General features: G+C 39.0%; 1 protein-coding gene across 7 annotated transcripts in view; it reads left to right on the plus strand.

Moving 5' to 3' along the window:
• elavl4 (ELAV like neuron-specific RNA binding protein 4) overlaps nucleotides 1-19,769 on the plus strand; it is an 83,279-nt gene extending 63,510 nt beyond the window's left edge. For 4 of the 7 annotated variants that reach the window (XM_057355977.1, XM_057355981.1, XM_057355983.1 and 1 more), the window contains 4 exons: nucleotides 270-422; nucleotides 7,841-8,076; nucleotides 12,238-12,276; nucleotides 15,705-19,769. In XM_057355977.1, coding sequence (XP_057211960.1) covers nucleotides 270-422; nucleotides 7,841-8,076; nucleotides 12,238-12,276; nucleotides 15,705-16,032 — 756 coding nt within the window. In that variant the 3' untranslated portion in view covers nucleotides 16,033-19,769. Of the gene's footprint in view, nucleotides 1-269; nucleotides 424-7,840; nucleotides 8,077-12,237; nucleotides 12,277-15,704 lie in introns of all 7 variants that reach the window. The other 3 variants (XM_057355978.1, XM_057355980.1, XM_057355979.1) reach the window with 3 other exon arrangements.
• The last annotated feature ends 381 nt before the right edge of the window (nucleotides 19,770-20,150 follow it).

Raw genomic sequence — 20,150 nt, forward strand, 5'->3', positions numbered from 1 at the left:
TTTCTAAGTAATGTTTTAAAATAGGGAAAGATGATATTTATGTATAGCCACAAATTAATGATGCATAATAATAAACAGCAATATTTACCAACATATTTTTGTTTTTACCAAATCATTTAGCAATACGCCTCGTGGGACCTTCTGTGCACATCTCTGAGAGATAACGCAAATGAACCATTGAATCCAATTTATAAATGAACAGTCCCGCCACATAAAGCACTATATTTTCATCATGTTGTCGAATGATCAATGTGTCTGTTGCCTTACAGGTGTCGTATGCACGGCCCAGTTCAGCTTCTATCCGTGACGCCAACCTGTACGTGAGTGGGCTGCCTAAGACCATGACCCAGAAGGAACTTGAACAGCTCTTCTCCCAGTACGGACGGATAATCACCTCCCGCATTCTAGTCGACCAGGTCACAGGTATCAGTGGGACCCCTTTTCTCTTCCACATTCATAAACCCTGAAACATGCAGTAAAAAAATTCACATTTCACAACACAAATTCAAAATCTCGCACAAAATTTGACTTTAATACATCCTCTGGCTTGCATTCAGTAGTTACAGCCAACACACATGCATGCCAGAGAGGACAAAATAATTTCAGAATACAGATTGTTGCATTATTATTTTCTCTATTTTAAAGGCCCATATCCTGTATGCATGTTGTTATACCGCATCACAAAACACACACACACACTTATTTGTATTTTTAGCTTTGGTGTTTGTGTATGGGGGGGAATGTGTTACCATGCTTTACAAAGCAGTTGTTCAACAACCTACTAGTCAGTTAGTTACGAGAACGAGTATATGCATTTTTTTAAATTAAATTAAATATTCAAAAGGTTTATATTTTTAGTGCCTGTGCTTCACTTAGCATGCTAAAAGTGTGCTTTGCTTTAAAAAATACAAACACAAGAACCAAGTCCATAACATGGAGTGACTGATGAATCTATTTTAAAGCATCCACTCATCTCTTTGGTCCATCCTTCCTCCAAAACCATGAATAAACCAGCCGTGATTTAAATGGTCATGGAGCTGCATTTCTACACATTCAATATTTTCCGAACTGCATAATTCATAACGCCACTCACCATGCAAACAATACCGCATAAGCCACAGAAAAATGTACTCCACGTTCTAGTGGTGCCGAACGTTTTTTAAAGAATCGCTGAGGAGTGCTGCGTGGCCACACACCCACCCACCAAAAGAGGCCTTCCTCTCTTGACACAGATCCTTCCTTTGGCCCTGTGAAGGCTCCCCGGGAGAGAGCGGTCCACAGGAGGGAGCTTAATGACTAATTAAACTTGAGTTGCTGGTGATTAAGAAACAAGGAGTTTTTTTCTGATCGGAGGGCTGCCATAAAGAGACATGGAGCAGATCTTAAAACTCTTCTGTGAGGCCTTGAATGCAAAACAGGGACTGTAGTTTATGTACAGTATGTGTGTGTGGGTGCGTGCGTGTACAGGTTTGGATGTATTTGTAAAGAAAATATAGTAGAATATGTAAAATATATTTTTTTATGTTATCTCACAAGCTACAAACTCCAAATTCCATCTGTAGTGCATAACCAGAAAAGCAACTTCATCTCTTTAAGATAAGTTTGTAACAGAATGTTTTTGAAATATATATATATATATATATATTTTTTAAAGCACTACGTTCTACTTTTGACTATTGAGACCTCATTTTCCACAAAAAAATCTACAAAAAGTAAAAAAAAAATGCACATGCTTGAGTTCTTATTCTTTCTGTCACATCCCCCATATGCATCCTAAAATAATACTGCAAGTCTAAGTCATTAATAAAGACAAAGACATATGCCACGATAAACTAACAGTGTCTTTGCTTTTCTGAAATAATCATAAATCTTTGTCACCAGTTTCATTGTGAAAAATATGAGAACAATTAGGGAACCGTAGTGCCACGGTTAGAGGCAGAAACACTGTTCCGCCTGCCATGTAACTGCCTCTGTTTGCCCTGTCAGAGAGGAGCTTCCTGTGGATAATGTATTCCAGTGGAAGTGACTGAAAGCAATTTCCTTTCCACACTTGTATACTTATGACTCATTCCCTAGGGTGTGTCTGTTTGTTCTCACTTTATTGGAAAAACGGGAGTAAATTACAGGGATGTGAAAAAAGCATTAGACAAAAGTGTTTAAATGCGAACATAAACTTGAGTGAAATATGATAGGTTTGGACCTTTAATCAATAGTCAAATATTCAGAAAAGCTCTGCTGGGCCTTGCCTTGCAGTCAATACATGTTCCTTCAATGAGGGAAAATACAGTACAATTGATTCAGGCACAAGCTGTGCCTCTTCGGTGTAAAACCACTGCTTGTGGAAATACCTCTTTTAAAATGCCACGCTTTTTCCTTTCTATGTCTTTTTGTCTTGCTCATTGATATTTTCCCTTGACTTGAATTCCATTAACTACACTGTGTGAGCGTGCTGTCAGGAAGGGTTAGACCATGTCCATGCTCTTCCCATGTGTTTAAGCCAACGTTCCCCATTGAGTATCCGTATCAAAGCGTGTGGAACTCAAAGGAGCTGTAATATATAAAACAATACAATGAAGCAGAACAGTCAGGTTCCAGAAGTGAAAATCTCATTCATTTTGTTCGTACAGACATTTTTAGCAACAAATACATTTTTCAAGACCTACCTTGAGCTCCAAGTCTGTTCCACTCCCTTGATGCATTGCAAATGACAATTCAAATGAGCTTAACTGGTAGGCCATTGCATTAGCAGTGCATAAGGTTGTGATTTCCATTCCAAGGAAACACCTATAATGACCATTATGCATTCATTTCATTAAGTAAACAAGTCATACATTTTTATATATTATAAAATATGTACTGTATATACTTGTAACTTCGGTCTTTTATTTTTAATAAGTACTGTACACAGTCTTACGTCTCTACATTTTTTAAATAATTGCTTCAAAATGTTCAAAATGTATTTATTTATCGCTACACAAGTTTAGTTCATAGATTAGGACTTCTAAAAAATGTGGGAATTATTGGCATGCGTATTAAAATGAGATGCTCACCCATCCGTATCTTCCATGTAGACATCGCAGCATAAACGCGTGGCATGACATCGCTGCCTTGGCCTCCAATTACACAAGGACAAACAGATGGATTTATAGCTGCGTGCCAGCAGAACCAAGCAAAGAGCTGCTCGAGTCTTCAAAGACCTCCCTTACTGAGCCTTTTCAAACACCATCTGTAGCGGCAGCAACTAAAGTTACATAAAACGTCGCTTTCCTTTCTATGATTAGGCAGAAAGTAAGGCGAGAGGTGTGCGCTTTTTTCCTCATAATATATTTAGCGCACTCGTTTAATAAATGTTCCATACAGTTGGCACAGCCACTTGAAAGTGAGCGAATGAGAGACGGAAAAGAGGTGGCTTTTTTCAGAGCTTTCCTTTATTCCCACCAGAGTATTTTCCCCCTTCTCTTTCTCTCTCTCTCCTATGCAGTAAGTGTCGAAGAACAGAACGGTGGGCGTGCAGTAGAAAGCGCTTTGTCAGGCCGGCTGTGGCGGTCTCTTGCCACCATTTCTTGCGCGCTCTCTGTATGTGTCACGGTTATTATTAAACTCAGCATTCTCTAGCTTCATGTGTGCTGAGCCCAGATAAGTACAGGTAGAAAGTTACGTAAGGCAGGAGTGATTACCAGGAGAATAGTGCCGTTAACCGGCACATTGTAGCTGTAACTCTGTTCTGTTCGTGATAAGCACTATAAAGGAGCTTGCGGTGCCAGTATCTCCGGTTTTAGCTTGGCCGTGCGCTTTGTTTAGGCAGCCTGTTGTAGAAACGGCTGCAGGCTCATTATAGTAATGTCAGGGAAGCAATGGGAAAAGAAACAGTAAAGCACAGTCAACATTAAGCCGTCCATTTGCATTTTTTAACCGTTAAACTTCAAGCTTTTTTCGGCCTCCTAATTTTAGCGGTTCTGCGGGTGGCTGATAGATCGTCAGCTGTTTGCTGAGTCGCAGCCGGAATGACATTGGTCAGCACTATTTCCACCCGAGGAAAACAAGATCCCATCACGATTTCATTATAGTTGTGTTAGTGCACAGCACTGAAACACTCTGGATTGAAACACAGACTACCTGCCCTACGGGTATAAGCTGTATGTTTTTTTTAGGCGTTGAACAAAACACACTGCAGAGGACAAAAGGACATGCAATATAAACCATTTGCGAAATTGAATTTGCTGTTAAACAGACATCAGCCACATCATTCATAATGTTATGACTTGCTGTGGACTGCGCCTGACTGTCAGAAGCTATTTAAACACAGGCTGTGTTCAGAATGAGATAGTAGCTTAATACTTTTTTTTACTTTTCGCATTTATTCTTATGGCAGACACTTTTATCCTGAAGAATTTACAGTATGAATTTAGTTACAGTACATCAGTTTATGTGTTCTCTGAGAGTTGAAACAAAGATGTTGCCGTTGCAGGCACCATGCTTTGCCAATTATAAAAATAGTAAAGTAAAGCAGATGACATTATTTCACAATATTCCACAATAAGATTTCAGACTATTGTGGAATTAGAAGGTCTGATCAGATGCAGTGCATTGTGGGTACAGTTTTGGTCATTGTACAGTGGGTCACATATAGTGCATTTATTCCATATAGACCTTTTTGCAAGACATAAACAAAGCCGGTCCAAAAACACTTGCTGTTTCAGCTTTTTAACACTACACTACTGTTAATACAAAATAAAACCAACTGAACATTTAGAACTGAATAAAAACGTTAGACAAACATTTTTAGGACGTAATTTAAAGGTTCTATCTGCATTCTGAGCAGTTTTGAGATATTGCGCTTCAATGTTTTTGCATTCCATTTGACTTTGTATAGAACCTTTTTGTTTTCTAAAAAAGTCCCCAAAATGTGCACAACATAAAGAAAAAACACCACATAATGTTACAGAATAAGAATATGTGAATAACTCAATTTTGACAAAAATGTCAGATAGAACCTTACAATTCCAAGGCGACGACATGTAAAATAAAAACACAAAAAAACTTAATCAGGAAGTGATTCTGGACCGGTGTTGTTTATGTATGGCAAAATGTAGAAATCCTTTATTATTAAGCTTTTCTTATTAAGGTTCGAAAGGGCTTGACATTTCATCTCCATGGAAAAAAACTATGTGTTCATCCTAAACAAGTAAAAACAAAAATAGTGTATAGCTGAAGGCAGATCCATCAGTTCATTCCAACACGGTTAAACTGACAGACAGAAACAAGTCTTGTCGTTTCGGATCAAAATTTTATGAAACAGAATTTGTAATCTCTTGTATTTTTACAGAGTCGAGCTGTTGCATGTCAAATATCTTCCTGAGAGAAACAGAAAAAGAGAGCGAGGGTGTAACAGAGAGAGGAGGTGTCAATCCCAGTTTCCTCTCAGCTCAACTTTCTAAGGATTCTGCTTTGACCTCAACATCACTCTGCCGCGTTTACGCTTAAAGCTAACGCCGCATCCTTAAGTCCTTAATAATGCACGCTTTCGCTCTTCAAGCTTTTACTTCTGTCATTCCAATTAAAGAAAGCAGGTTTTGGGAAGGGAAAAGTGAAAAACTGTCGGGGATGACTCACGCTGCGAGGGAAAAACAGTAATGCAGCCGCAGTCTGAATGAAAGCTCGCTGCATTCAAAAGATTGTGTGCAAATATTTGTTTGGAGAACTGAACGTATCTAAAGACACTGATTTGAATAGACAATCAGGCAGCACAACAGAAAACATCAATACTAGCGTGTGACAGCCAAGAGTGCGAGGGGAGACGGAACTGACAATATAGAATGCGGCGTGTTTGTGTTAGAGACACACAAATACGTGTTCATTGTATTATGCAAATTGCCCTCTCGGAAAGCTGTCTCCACACTCTCCCCCTCAGAGCCAGAAGGATCGTCTCATTAAAACCCAGCCCCACAAAAGACCTCCCAGTAAGCCAGGCCCTTTTAAATGTTACTTTCAGGTAGCGGTCAAAACCATCGCCTTGGAAACCGTGGAAATGTCGCCGGCAAGCTGCATACCATGAGGCGGCGTGTGGCCATCAGCTGGTGCAAACTACGCAGTGTGAGGCCGAGCGAGACGTGGCACAATCGTACACGCGAACCGGCGCACACACACGGTTTCCACACCAGCAGGCAACAGTATCTCTACACAATATTGCCGTCCTCTCATGAAGAAAAGAAAACAAATTACACGTCTGCCTGACAGCGCCGGAATGTAGGCTGGCCAATAGAATCTCCGTGTTTCCTCACGCCTCATTTGCATAATGTGACACTAGCGATAGGATCCGTCATATGTGCTGCATATCTCTGTCATTTGTCGTTGCCAAATCATTTGCCGCTATTTCTGTCTCTAAATATAGAAATAATGGGTTCTGAATGAAGGTGTGTGCTAGTAAGGAAATGTTCCTGTAGCTTGAGCGTTACAGGAGTATGATGCTAGCAACAACACGGTGATGGGTTTGATTCTCAGGAAACTTCATCATAGTTCATCGTTTACTTACCCTCTTGTCATTTCAAACCTGTATGACTTTCTTTCTTCCACAGAACACAAAAAAATATATTTCAAAGAATGTTTGTTAACTGGCACCCATTCACTGGCATTGGTTTTGTGTCCATGCAATAGAAGTGAATGGGTGCGGCTGCTGTTAAGTTACCAACTTTCTTCAAAATAGCTTCTTTTGTGTTTTCATTAGAATTTTCATTATTGGGTTTAAAGTCACCATGAAACGGAAGTTGCAATTGACTTCTTTTCCGCATTGTGACGTATATCTGAGTGAAACGGCTTCTAAAATTTGAAAAAAAAATAGGGCGGGGCGTTATGTTGCTTTTCCCTTTTTGATTTGTTTGTTGCAAGTTGGTCCTGGAGTGGAGGGCTAAAATTGGACGTTCAGTATAGTCCTACCTCTATTTTGTTGCTGACGTCATGTGGTGAAGAGTTATTGCTGAGAGGGGAGAGGAGCTTAATGTTTTGATTAAAGATTACAAGTGCAAATGAGTTTTGAAAAAAGAATCGTGCACAGATAAATCATTTATAATAATCACTGCAACACTGTGTAAAACACTTAGAATTTTCCTGTTTGATTTCATGGTGACTTTAAAATGTACATCATGCAAAAGTCATGCAGCGGCCAGACTTTTCTTGGCACCCGGAAGTTTGATCATATCACCCATGTTTTGTGCTCTTTGCATTGGCTGCCAGTCCGTTATAGAATTGATTTAAATCTAAATACATCTGTTAGATCTCTGAGGTCTTCTGAACAAAGATTGTTGATGGTCTCGAGATCCAGGTTAAAGTTGAGAGGTGACCAAGCTTTTTCAGTTGTTGGGCCAAAACTGTGGAATAATCTTCCAGTTTCCTTCAGACTAATTTCATCAGAATTTGAATTGAAATCGAAGTTAAAAACATCTTTTCTCACTGGAATATAACTGTTCCTAACGTTTTTGAGGTCTCATCATTTATCGGTGTTTGCGTTATTCCTTTTTTCTCATTGCATTGCGGCCTTTATTACATGTATTTACTTTTTTATGCAAATTTAAGTATGATATGGTACAGCACAGTGGTCAACTACTGTTGTTTTTATTGTGCTTATAAATACATTTTGATTTGATTTGAACAATCATTTATCTTTGTTATACACTGAAGAAGACCACAAAATAGTTTTCTGGATTTGCATCTCTACCTGTAAGAATGAAAAGACCGAAAAAATTTGCATAAATATGTTGGCAATGGTTGTACGTGAATTGGTTGATATTGCAGTTGCAGACCGGATAAAGCCAGTAAGTGTATCGTGTGTTGTTTCTGATCTGCTGGCCCCACAGGTGGCTCGCGGGGTGTGGGCTTCATTCGCTTTGATAAGAGGATAGAAGCTGAAGAAGCCATCAAGGGTCTGAACGGACAGAAGCCCTCGGGTGCCGCCGAGCCCATTACGGTGAAGTTTGCCAACAACCCCAGTCAGAAGACCAGCCAGGCGCTACTGTCGCAGCTGTACCAGTCCCCCAACCGGCGCTACCCTGGACCCCTTCACCACCAAGCACAGAGGTTCAGGTAAATACAAGTCAGACCGTTCTGCTTCTACTGAGTTATTCGTTTATAATGTGCTTAATAAAAGTCTTTAAAAAGGTCAGGGCTGATGCTAAGAATTGTAGTCTCTGTATATGTAGAAGTAGTAACAAAAGTCGGCACACCAGAGCTCCAAAAATATATCAAAAATACTTTGTTATTTAAAAGACTTTAGCATGGCGCGTGACGTTTCGAGCACACAGGCTCTTCATCAGACCACTACATCAGACTACTTTTGTTACTACTTCGATTTACTCTCTTGGTCGAGCACCCATTTTAGATTGATGTGCGTGTTTTTGTCCTCTCTTTTAGTCTCTGTATATGTAAAAATGAATGTGGGGTCCACTAGAATCAATATTTACTGTCTCCCCACTTGCTACGGCTCTGATAAAGGCATAAAACATAGAGGTGACTCAGAATTGGTGAAACAGAAAAACAAAGACCAAGGAATAGCTGCTCCCAAAAAGAAACAAAATGAGATTCAGAAAAGAAACAGAAGTGAAGGACTGATAAGAGACAGTGGGGTTCTGTCGTTCACAATGTCCCTCTGATTTCTTTTTCTCATACACCATCGTTCCTTTCATTTTACATCTGTTCCTTTCATTTCAGTTCAGCAGCCAACAAATACCTTCATTCTGGCAGCTTACACCTTTTCAGCCCAGGGCAGCCGCGGTTCTCAACCTTTTTGAAAGGCAATGCAAAGCACTTTCTATGCTGTATCCTTCAGTACACATGAAGCAAATAGTCACAGGCAACAATGACAACATCTTTTGATCCTGCTATGGACTTGCTAGGACTTTGCTTAAGATGTGCCCTCCTCTGAGGCTAATTCACATTAACTATGAGTCACGTCTAATGAGCTTTGAGCTGGTGAAGTCTGGTGAAGCTTTCAATACAGATGATGTCATCTTGCAGTGAAAGTTTACGGCTTAGTAACAGCAGATGTCAGCTTGCAATCAAAATGTAACATTGATGAGGATAGCTTTACCTGTGTTTACCTTTGCCAGTCTTATGATTTGCACATGCAAAATGCAATTTTCAAGATTCTACAGCACATTCTACAGTTCTGCCTGTAAACGTGAAATTACCTGGGACCCAGCGATGAATATGAGCAACAGGATCTGATGTCACACTCCAGAGCTACAAATAAAAGAATACAAATAAATAAATAGTATACAATAAATAAATATATAAATTATAATAAATGTTAATATATTTAGTTGTTTCATATATACTGTATTAATATATATATAATAAATTAATACTTGTGGAAATTAATTGTATTAATTTAAGTAACTTAATAATAAATATTAATAATAAAATAATGATTAGTTTATTATGTTAATGATTATTTAATGTGTGTGCATGCATATTACTACTTATGTATTATCTAAAATGTATAAATAAGTAAAATACATAAAAACATATTCATAAGTAAAAGTGTTTAAATACATATAATAACAATTATAAATATATACTGTATAATGTAATACTAAATTATTATTATTATTATGTTGATATATATATATATATTTATATACATATATAATTTCATACAAAAAAAATACAAATATCTCTGTTTACACTCATCATATGAATGGAACTGAATGGTAGAAAGTCCAGCATGCTCACATCTTTAGGGAGATTAGAGAAGGTTTTCAGATTAGGGACCTGAAAATGTTTAATATAATTATTTAGACTATATGAACTGTAAAATACTCCAGTCTTAACTAGATGCATGAATTGCCAGTCTGATGTTTATTTTAACGCAAGCAATCCTTTGTTTAGACAAACACATCACAAGCAAGATATATGAAAAGGATGAGCACCATTTGCATGTATTAGTCGGCCTTACAAAGGCGTCATTGTGTTGTGTGTGCGTTTGGAGAGGCAGTGTGAAAAGCTGTAGGCCGTGCAGAGACACGCCTGCAGATATCTAACACATCGTGTGCTCTTGCACCTCAGAGCCCTTGCAACGATTAACTCATTTACCCACAAAGCAACCTGCCTCACTAATTGGCTAATTGGCATCGTAATGACTCGACACACTGACTGTCCTCGTTTATTTTTGCTGCATTTTTCTCACTAGAAGATACAGTCACCAACTGTTGACCCACCCCAGTGTGTGTGCGTGTTTTGAGAAGTTGAGTTTGAAACGTGGGAAAGCGGTAATTAGCCCTGTCGGCCATCTTGCGATGGTTTTAATAAGACATGAGACAGGGCCGAGCCAAGTGAGAGACCAGGGTCACAGAGTAACCAAATAGACAGGAGACTAAAATGAAAATGACTGACAGGACAGGAAAACGTAATACACTGGCCCAGCGGGTCACTGAAGCTAATAGAGACGCAGCGAAAAAAGACATCGCAAGATAAAGAAAGGCCACTCACAGTTAATGCTGTATTACATCCTGTCTCAGACTTCATTGAAATGTCATTTTTATATTAAAGTTTTCAGGTGAGCTGAAAGATGGCCCCAGGCCAATTTCATCCATAACACTAGCATATTATCTGCATGTGTCCTGACAGTGGGATTCATTCTTTAATTCTCATTCTCAATATTTCTTTTTTTGATTTAAGTTTTTCTTTTCTATTTGCTATCATATCCCCCTTAATTACTGTTTAATCATAAATATTACAAATTAGATAGGGGTGAATTCAGTTCATTTGAACCACTTTTTGCCCTTCGTTTTATTAAAGCCCAATATATCTAAATTCACCGTGTATATTACAATGCAAACAAAATGACAGTTCTTTATAATTTCTCAATTTGAATGTATCAGTTTCTCCGAATAATTGCTTGTAATTTCACCAACCCCCCCCCCCACATTATGTGGCAGCCTAAAAAATAAACCTTTTATGAGTTTTAGTGGATTTATGTAATTGTACCGTCAGATGAAAACCTCTAAAATATCATAATTGTACATGTGGTAAATATACAGAGGTCCCAAAAGTATTTTGAACACTTCATTTTTCGGTTTGCCCAAAAATAAGAATTCTCATAATTTACTCACCCTCATGCCATGCCAGGTGTATATGACTTCCTTTCTTCAGTTTAACACAAAAAGCCCATCAATCCACCATTAACGTAATCAATAGGACTCCAATGGCTTCATAAATGTATGCTGAAGCAAAACAAAACATTTGTTAGCAAAAAAATACAAATATTTTGAGTTTTAGTGAAATTAAAATAAAAACGAATATACTGTATCGTTTCAAAAGACATTTGTTTGTTAACATTTGTTGTGTTCAACTAAAGACATGAAATCATGTACGTCTGGGATGGCATAAGGGTTAGTGAATTATGAGAGAATTTTCAATTCTGAGCAAAGTATTCTTTTAAGCCACACCTAAGAAATAGGAAAGTCTTTGCATAATATTACAAAAAACTGTGACATTTATGTTAAAGCAATATAGTAGAAACAAACCTTGTAACCAAAAAAACCTTTCATATTATGTAAGAACAGATATATTGTTAAAATGATGGTCAATAAAATTCTCTCTCAAATGTTAGTGGAACATGTCCTTAGTTAATGTGCTAAACTACTCTGCCAGCTAGGACACCTGTGTGAATTTGAGAGGAACTGACTTCATTCATCCATCCTAAAATGACCTTGGAACCATTCTGTTACACGTAATTTAAATAAAAAAGCCTTCGAAAAGAAGTTTTTTAAATTCAACTATTAGATGCCACCTGGTTTGACATTTTATATCTAATGCAATGACATTCATACATTTTTAAGTGTGACTTAATTGATCAGAAGTAAATACTTTTTTGAGGCCACTGAACTGTATATGATTTATTAGCTATATTGCATAAACACAAAAATAGTAGAAATCAAGTCAGGGCTGCAGAATTCTTAAACTCAAGGCCGAACGCTCCCAAATGCAACTAGCAATTGTGTTAAGTATGTGTGGTGCTGGGTGGGCAGTCGAGTGGCCTCCTGTGTTACCATTAGCACTGCTGCAAATTTGCTGTTCTTTGAATGTATGATTGACTCTGTGAAACGCCTGATGGGGCAACACAGCGTAATGGCCCATCGCTGGATGGGCGTCTACCTTCAGTGAGGCAGGGATGTAGCATTAGTTCCATTGAGTGAGTCGACCATCTGCCTGGCATTAACCCCAGAACCCTCCTTCTCTTTGCAGGCTGGACAATTTGCTTAATATGGCCTATGGCGTTAAGAGGTAATTAAAACTTCACCGAATGCCAGATGTCCATGTTGACAGTTTGATTTCTATCTTGTTTTTTTTTTCATTCTTTTATGAAAATCACATGCATTCAGTTTAGTTCAAGGTCTTCCTCTTCCCTTGAGTTCTTTTGCTTTTCGTTTCTTGATTTCTTTTACTTGATTATTTATTGTTTACTACCAACCAATCAGTAGCCAATCAAAGTACGTGTAAGTATCTTTTATTATTTGTAGTGTTGAGTATGCAGTGAATGATTATGAATTTTTACATTGCGTTTTGGTATTTTGTGTTTTGTGTGAAGCTCCTGTTTTGAGGCGTGGCTTTGAAAGGATTCAGGAGCTGAAGCACCTCCGTCCAGCTGAGCACTTACAGCTTTTGTTTTATAGACTTTTTTTCTTTATTTTGCACGACCACCCACTACTGTGACCAATTCAAAGAATTAATTACCTTAAAAATTGTCATCTGTTTACTCACCCTCTGTTTTTTCAAAAAACATATGAAACTGCAAGTCTTTCTCCTGTGGAGCAAAAAAAAAAAACAATGGGTGGTTTCTCTTTTTTGCACTGTTACAATGAATGGGGACTGGACATTCAGAAAGGACACACAAGTTTTATTAAAGTCCTTCAAATTCAGAACTATTTCAAGTTGCGTTGTGTCAGGAACAGACCAAAATGGAAGCTACAGTATCATTATGGCTTCAAAGAATTACATTGTGCAACCTACAGTATACTATAGACCGGTGGTTCTCAAACTTTTTCATTGTAAGCTCCCTTTGAGTACGGTGTATCGCTTTGCGGCCCCCCAAATAAAGACTTATAAACTTAAACTTAGAATTTTAATTAAACCAAAAACATTCAGTTATATACAATGCTGGAACATCCATCATTTTGGTTGGTGGGCTTATTTTTCTGTTTTATTGTGTAAAGTTTATGATACATTTCTATATTTCATAAAATGCCACAAAATCTGTGGCCCCCCCTAGATCCATCTTCGAGCTCCCCAGGGGGCCACGGCCCCCAGTTTGAGAACCACTGCTATAGACACATGGACTGTTTTTATGTTGTTATTGCATGTTGTTTAAAACATTGACAGCTCCAGTACCCATTCACTGTAATGAAAGGGAAAAGAGTGAACACATTACTCCTTTATGTTCTAGAAAAGCCCAAATCATGTTTTGGAACAACATGAGAGCGAGTAAATAAAATATTTTTTATATTTGGGTAAACTGTCTATTTAATCATAAATTCTGCATCCCCAGTGTAAAAAAGTCTAACCGATACATTTCATGGTTGGATTGAATTTCGGTTGGTTTTGTTTGTTTGAATGAGCTGGTTTAGAGCAAGACGGAGGTGTTGCCAGCTCACCTGGATCCCTGCAGGAAACGTAGCGTTTCACTGCTGGTTTGGGAGCCTCTGATCAGTTGGGTTTGCTTATGTTCTTTTCGCTTTGTGCTGCTGTGGATATAGTGAAAAGGCTTCTTTTGAACATGTTCTAGTGCTTATGACATTTTGTTGCATATTTTAGTATCTATTGAAACACTTTGAAGTCCACCGAATACCAAATACTCAAGGCTAAGATGGAGGGCGTGAAAGGTTATGCGTTGCGTGTGTTTTTTCCTTCGTAGACTAAAGCCGCCATATTTACTCGATTTATTCTCTTTCCAAGAAAGTCGCCAGTAACTAGAAAGAACCGCTGCAGCGATTGTTGTTAGAAAAACATGCTTTTAGAGAACCAGACTGTACAAAATCTCCGCGGTTCATCTTTTCAGCGTAGAGAGCTGACAAGCCACAGGAAAGGAGGCAATCAAACAGGATATGCCAACAAGGCAACAGCATCTTTCAAAACAAATGAGACGAAGACTCCTTTTTATTTACGCTCTGTGCGATCAGCTGTCAAATCGCTGAAAAAGGCCATGAAGAAATCACATAAGCCTGTCTGCCTCTAGAGAGAGAGAAAATTTAGGGGAGATGAAACCAATCTAGGGAGGAGGCGATATGCGCCATCGAAGGTAATTAATGAACAAAGAGCGGTCTGAAAAAGTGAGCATCACTAGGTGAAGGTGGGCAGCTCGGAGGGGTGGGATGCCTCCAGGTCAGCCGCTTGTTGCTATGCAACTCCATGTCCAAGTGTTCGCCTCGGTTTGAACAACAGACAGCGCTCGGCCCTGCCCTCGGAGTCACCAGACATCCCTGTGTCAGCAGTAAGCTAGTCCGACCCTCACCCGCTAGCTCATCTACAGATGACTGGCATTCAAATTACCACCGAGCCATATTTCGCCTTCTCCTCTAGGATGAATAATGGCGCTGGATTCATTATTTACACAGAAATACCAGCGTAATTGAAGTCATGAGATGGTTTGCTTGTCACACGGCGCAAAGTGAGCCGACTTACCATTATACCCTTCATTTACATAATGAGACACAAGTGACAGGACACAAAAGAGAAAGAGAGAGACAGATGTATTGACTCTGCCAGGACGAACTGGCTAAAACACAGATGAAACGTCTGAGTAATTCTTGGCAGAACAAGAAGCATGGAATTGGCCGGCCCTGTAGTCCGTGCAGCACTATTGATCACAGTCACACACACTGCAGAGCGGCGGAGGGTGTGGGTGGAATAAACTCCGTTCCCCCTGCTAGCTGGCTGCTTCCATCTTCCATTTTCTGCTTGCCGGCAGCTTCCTACATCCCCCCTACCCCCCCCCCCTTTAGATTTGGGTTTTGGTGAAGACGACGTCGGCAGCAAAGCGGAAATCTCAATTAAAGCACACCCAATAATGCCTATAGTCATTCCTTGTGAGGTGGCACACGAAATGAACCTTTTATCCAATTTACCTTTTATTTAAAGTGAAAATTTCCTTTAAGCGGAAAGGCAATTAAGCGAAATCAACTGAGCATTCAAATCTCGGTATCGTGAGGGAGGAAGAAAGGCAAAGAAAGGAAAGATTACAAGAAGAATGAGAGCAGATTTACACGGCCGCGTACCAAATCTCTGATGAATTTCCAAGGTATTAATGCGCGGAGTTCCTGTAATTTAGTTTCCGCGCAGGAAGACGGGAAAAGAAAAGAGCTCTGTCTCTCGTCGCCCGCACGAATGACACTCTAGCACAGCCAGCGTCGGGAGCGCAGCCTTTTCAGTCGCCATTCAAGATTCTTTCCGTCTGGAAAAAAGAAGCAGAGACTTGTGTCAGATCAAAAGCCATAGATTGAAAAGATTGCAATGGCGCACAGCTTGTGATTTTCCAGGCCCGGTCCTCATCGCATTTGCCCGCCTGCGATTGCGCAGCTGTAATTGCAGCTTTCTAGTCGGCGCGTTTCAGTCAGGAGCTCTAAGTTTGGCTAGCTGTGATTCACGCATCTCGTTCTTGCTTTTCCTCACACTGTTTTTCTCTCTCGACCTTTCCCTCTCTCACCCCCTCCTCGCAGGTTCTCTCCCATCACTATTGATAGCATGACCAGTCTAGTAGGAATGAATATCCCAGGTCACACAGGAACGGGCTGGTGCATCTTCGTCTACAACCTGTCGCCAGACTCGGACGAGAGCGTCCTGTGGCAGCTCTTCGGACCGTTCGGCGCCGTCAACAATGTCAAGGTGATACGCGACTTCAACACCAACAAGTGCAAGGGGTTCGGATTCGTCACCATGACGAACTACGACGAAGCGGCCATGGCCATCGCCAGTCTGAATGGGTATCGATTGGGTGACCGTGTCTTGCAAGTGTCTTTCAAGACCAGCAAGACCCACAAGTCCTGAACTCCCTTTCCCATCACTTGTGTAGCTCCTTACAGCTCCTCTATTACTAAAAACCCACCTCTGCCCACAGCTACTCAAAACAGGAACACCCAACCAACAAACCCACAAAAAAGAACTGGATATGGCTTATAATATAACTTTGGACCTATAAGCCAATGTTGCCTAAGTATTACAAAATGAAAAATTGAGAATATTCATTATTTGGAGACCCTGAAAGTGGTACAGGGATTATGTTGTATATCTATTTGAGTTCTTCTTGTGGTTGTTGTTTTCTCTCCTTCCTTTTTTCTTGCTTTCTTCATTTTTTTTCTCTGTAAACAGTAGCAAAACCAGACCGCCCTTATTTTGAAGAAGAAAATGTCCTTCTTTAGATCAAACACTTTTGGTCTCGATTCAGGATTTTTTCTTTCTTTTTTAAATCCGGATCCACTGTCGTTAGAATAACACCTCCCTGGTAAGAAAACGGGAGGGGCTCTTTTTAAAAATATATATCTATATATATATATATATATATATATATATCTCTATCGGTGATCATTCATTCATTTGTTTTAGTGTAAATTGTTAGAAATCCCCAAAATGAATCGATAGGGATGACTCCATCCCTTTTCTCTAATGCAGAAGATGTTTCTAGCATAGTTTTGGTTTTGTACTGCAAACAAAACACACGTCTGTCCTCACAGGGGATTGTGGGAAGGGGAGAGGGAAGGGATGGGCTAGCACCCCTGATGACGCGTTACGTTGAAAAAACCTACACACACACTGTTGCCAAAGAGAAGATCTCTTTGCTTGAAAATGCGTTTAGAAAAAATGAAAAAATAAAGAGAAAGAAGTTCTATTTTTATAAATAATGATTAAAATAATTATTGAAGAATTTTTACAAGAATCTGGATTTGAAAAAAGAGAAAAATATTTTGACTGGCTAATTAGGGACGGGGGGAGGGGTCAGGTGCCACCTTGTCTTGTTCGTTCTGCCGTGGTACTTTTTAGGATCAAGGTTGTTTGTTTTTCGGGGAGAACCCGGATTGGCAATGGTTTTGTAGATGGCGGAATTTATCAAGGGATGCAAATTCAGGCAGGTAATTTTTTCATAGCAGTAATTATTCAACAGCGATACCCAATAGGAGAGGAAGAGGGGTCTTCCCAGGCCGATCACATCTTCACAGTCAAGAGGCCAGAGCAAGGCCACTCATTGTCCACTCATTTCCTTTGTTAGGTCATCAGTCTTTGGGATATAAGTAATAAATACACAAACACACACACACACGTACAGTATCCATTCGGAAAACATACACGATTACGTTTCGTTCACTCTCTGATTTTGAATTTCTGATTCCATTCGAGATGTACTTCCTTTAGCGATCAACAGTAGGTGCTATATTACATGGTTCACATATCTTAAATATCCAACTGTGTTGTTCTTCGTGTTGTTTAGAGAGAAAAAAAAGAAAATTTCGGTGTTGGCATTATATTAATAAGCTGCTGTTTTACTTCTTTCGTTGTTGTTTTTGATTTGTTGGATTGTCGGCCCCCGTCTGGTCGGTGAATTTCTCGCAGAGATCAACGAATTCGGGCCTTGAATCACTTGACGAGTTTTCTTTTTGGCTTGCTTACTTCTAGGTTATTTGCTGAGTGTACAGCGTTTGTCAAACTTCAGCGATAATTAGCTAGTTTTGTTAGTCTAGTATTCGTTTCCTCAAAGGATCTATTACGATTGTGTCTTTCTTTGTTGTGTACAAATAGATGATATATAGTCAACATTTTCTGTTACGATAACTATATCTATCTGAGTTGTCACTGTTTTTCCGTTCGGGGTTGTCTTTTTTCATATGAAAACTTTTTAAAGTGATGGTTCAGTTACTTAGAAAACTCGTGAGGAATCTTGTTTAATATGTTGTCATGTCGCTTGTGAAGATAAAGAAAAAACGCGAAAAAAAAGAGAACTGAAAAATTGGATCGATTCATTTGATTTACCGCCGCAGCAAAAGAAATCGAACAAAAAACTTCTTGAGAAAACCTGTATTTATTTATTGACTGACTGATTGATTGATTGATTGATTGATTGTCTCATTGATTAAATTATTTATTTATCTCGAATATTTATTTATTTGTTATTCGTTTCTTATGTTGTCTGTGTTTTTGCGTGATTCTGGTACAGGGAGGGGGGGTGTTTCTGAGCTAAAGGGAACAAATGACTAGGGGAGATGTTCTTCCATTAGTCCTGCGCACTGAGACATTTTAGTACATTTGTGCTTTGTACCAATATATCAAAATTACAATATAAAAAAGTCAAAAACGAAAAAAATGGGGTTGGTGAGGCTCTTCCCTTATTAATAGAAACAGTTACTCGCTATGCATAACCTAGCCGATAGTTCAATTTGCTATTGCTTTTTTCTTGTCTTGTTAAACATAAATCTTTAAATCTTTTTCAATAAAGTTTAGTCTTAATAGAATGTTATAACAGTTGTTCTGGTTCAATATAACCTGTGATAAGTTTGTGTAGTTTTAAAAGCCACTTCCCGCCCTCCCTCCACACACTACAGTTGCTTTGTGATTAAACTTTATGCAAAAATGTGGGTCTGAAATGTAGTTTCTACGACATTCACGTCAGGCTATGCTGCCCTAATTTGATCGATATGTGTCTGTTGTTTTGGAATTGTTCATTGCATTTGAAATGTAACCTTCATTTAAACCATTTCTACATTGATACTCCAAAAAAGCATTGACTCTGATTGTACTGGTTGAAGAAAAAACAAATAGCTATAAAAGATCATATTTGATAGATGACACCTGTTCTATATATTTTCTAAGATATAGTCTATTTTGAAAGGTAAATTTCTGAATGGAGAGCTTAGCTCCTGTTGAGATAAGACCGGTGTGAATGCTGGAGAGTAAATATTAAAAAACGCACGCACGCACGCACACTGACACGTTCATGAACAGTCTTACATTCCTCCATGTCCTCAGCTACACCTATAAGGTCATCCATCCCTCCTCTGCTCCACCTCTGGGGCGGCGAGACGGCCCTACTCAAACCCCGCCACGGCTGGGAGTTTGAATTATGCAACGACTCCAGTAGAATGTTGTTCTGATGTACGAACAAATTTCCTCCATTACTTCTTCTTTTGGTTTACGACATCACCCTCCGCATGTCTAAGTGTCCATGACTGCAAACGCACGCGTTTAGAACAAGTGCGCCCATGTTCCAGAGAGTTTGGGGGGTGTTTGTAACATGGGGCTGCGCCTCCATGGTGCGCGCCCAAATCGCAATGTCTCCCCGTAGCGCCTTATAGTGGCAGTCTGCCAATAGGAACCCATCAGCCGGTAGTGTAGGAGGGAAGGCAAAGTGAGGAACAAGGCTCTTGTCATAATTCATTTTCTCCTGAAATGTGTTTGTTTACTATCAGAAAAATCTATAAATCTTTAAAGACAAAAAAGATGAAAAAAATGTTCACCAGACCAAGCTGGTCTCTCCTACTTGCGTTATTACTTATCTATCGATTATTGATTATTGTTACTATGATTAATATTATTCTCATTATCCTTATTCTTATTACGAATCAAATTACTGCGATGAATGACTTCATGTTATCCTTGCTAGTTTAGGTCATTTCTCAAACTGGAAACAAAATATTGAAAAAAATACTTGCTGTAAATGTTTTTTTCTTTTTCATAAAACTGTTGTGTTTGAATTATTTGTACTTTTGAATGTTGGGACAATAAAATAAGGTGTTGAAAGCTGTGTGGTGCCATGTTGTTTAAAAAAAATCTATACACACACACATGCATGCATACTGTCTATATACACATATGATCTCGCATAACACAGCATGATTTCATTTCATTATACATACTCAGAAATGTTGATCTTTACTACCTCCCTATATTATTTTCTCTTTTATTTAGGCGGTTTCATTTTCTCATGACCCTACAGGTCATTTAGGCTGCACTTTTCGAAATAAATTTGATCATTTATCCAAATAAGCACGAACGTCACTAAAGTTAAAATTCAGAAAGAGCACAGAAACTTGATCATTATAATAAGCCTGCATCTTACAGCCAGTAACACAACATAGGCAGATATGATGTAAGAATGAGAGCACAGTGCCCCCTATATC

The sequence above is a fragment of the Triplophysa rosa genome, linkage group LG17 (assembly GCF_024868665.1).
Source record: "Triplophysa rosa linkage group LG17, Trosa_1v2, whole genome shotgun sequence".
Classification (NCBI taxonomy): domain Eukaryota; kingdom Metazoa; phylum Chordata; class Actinopteri; order Cypriniformes; family Nemacheilidae; genus Triplophysa; species Triplophysa rosa.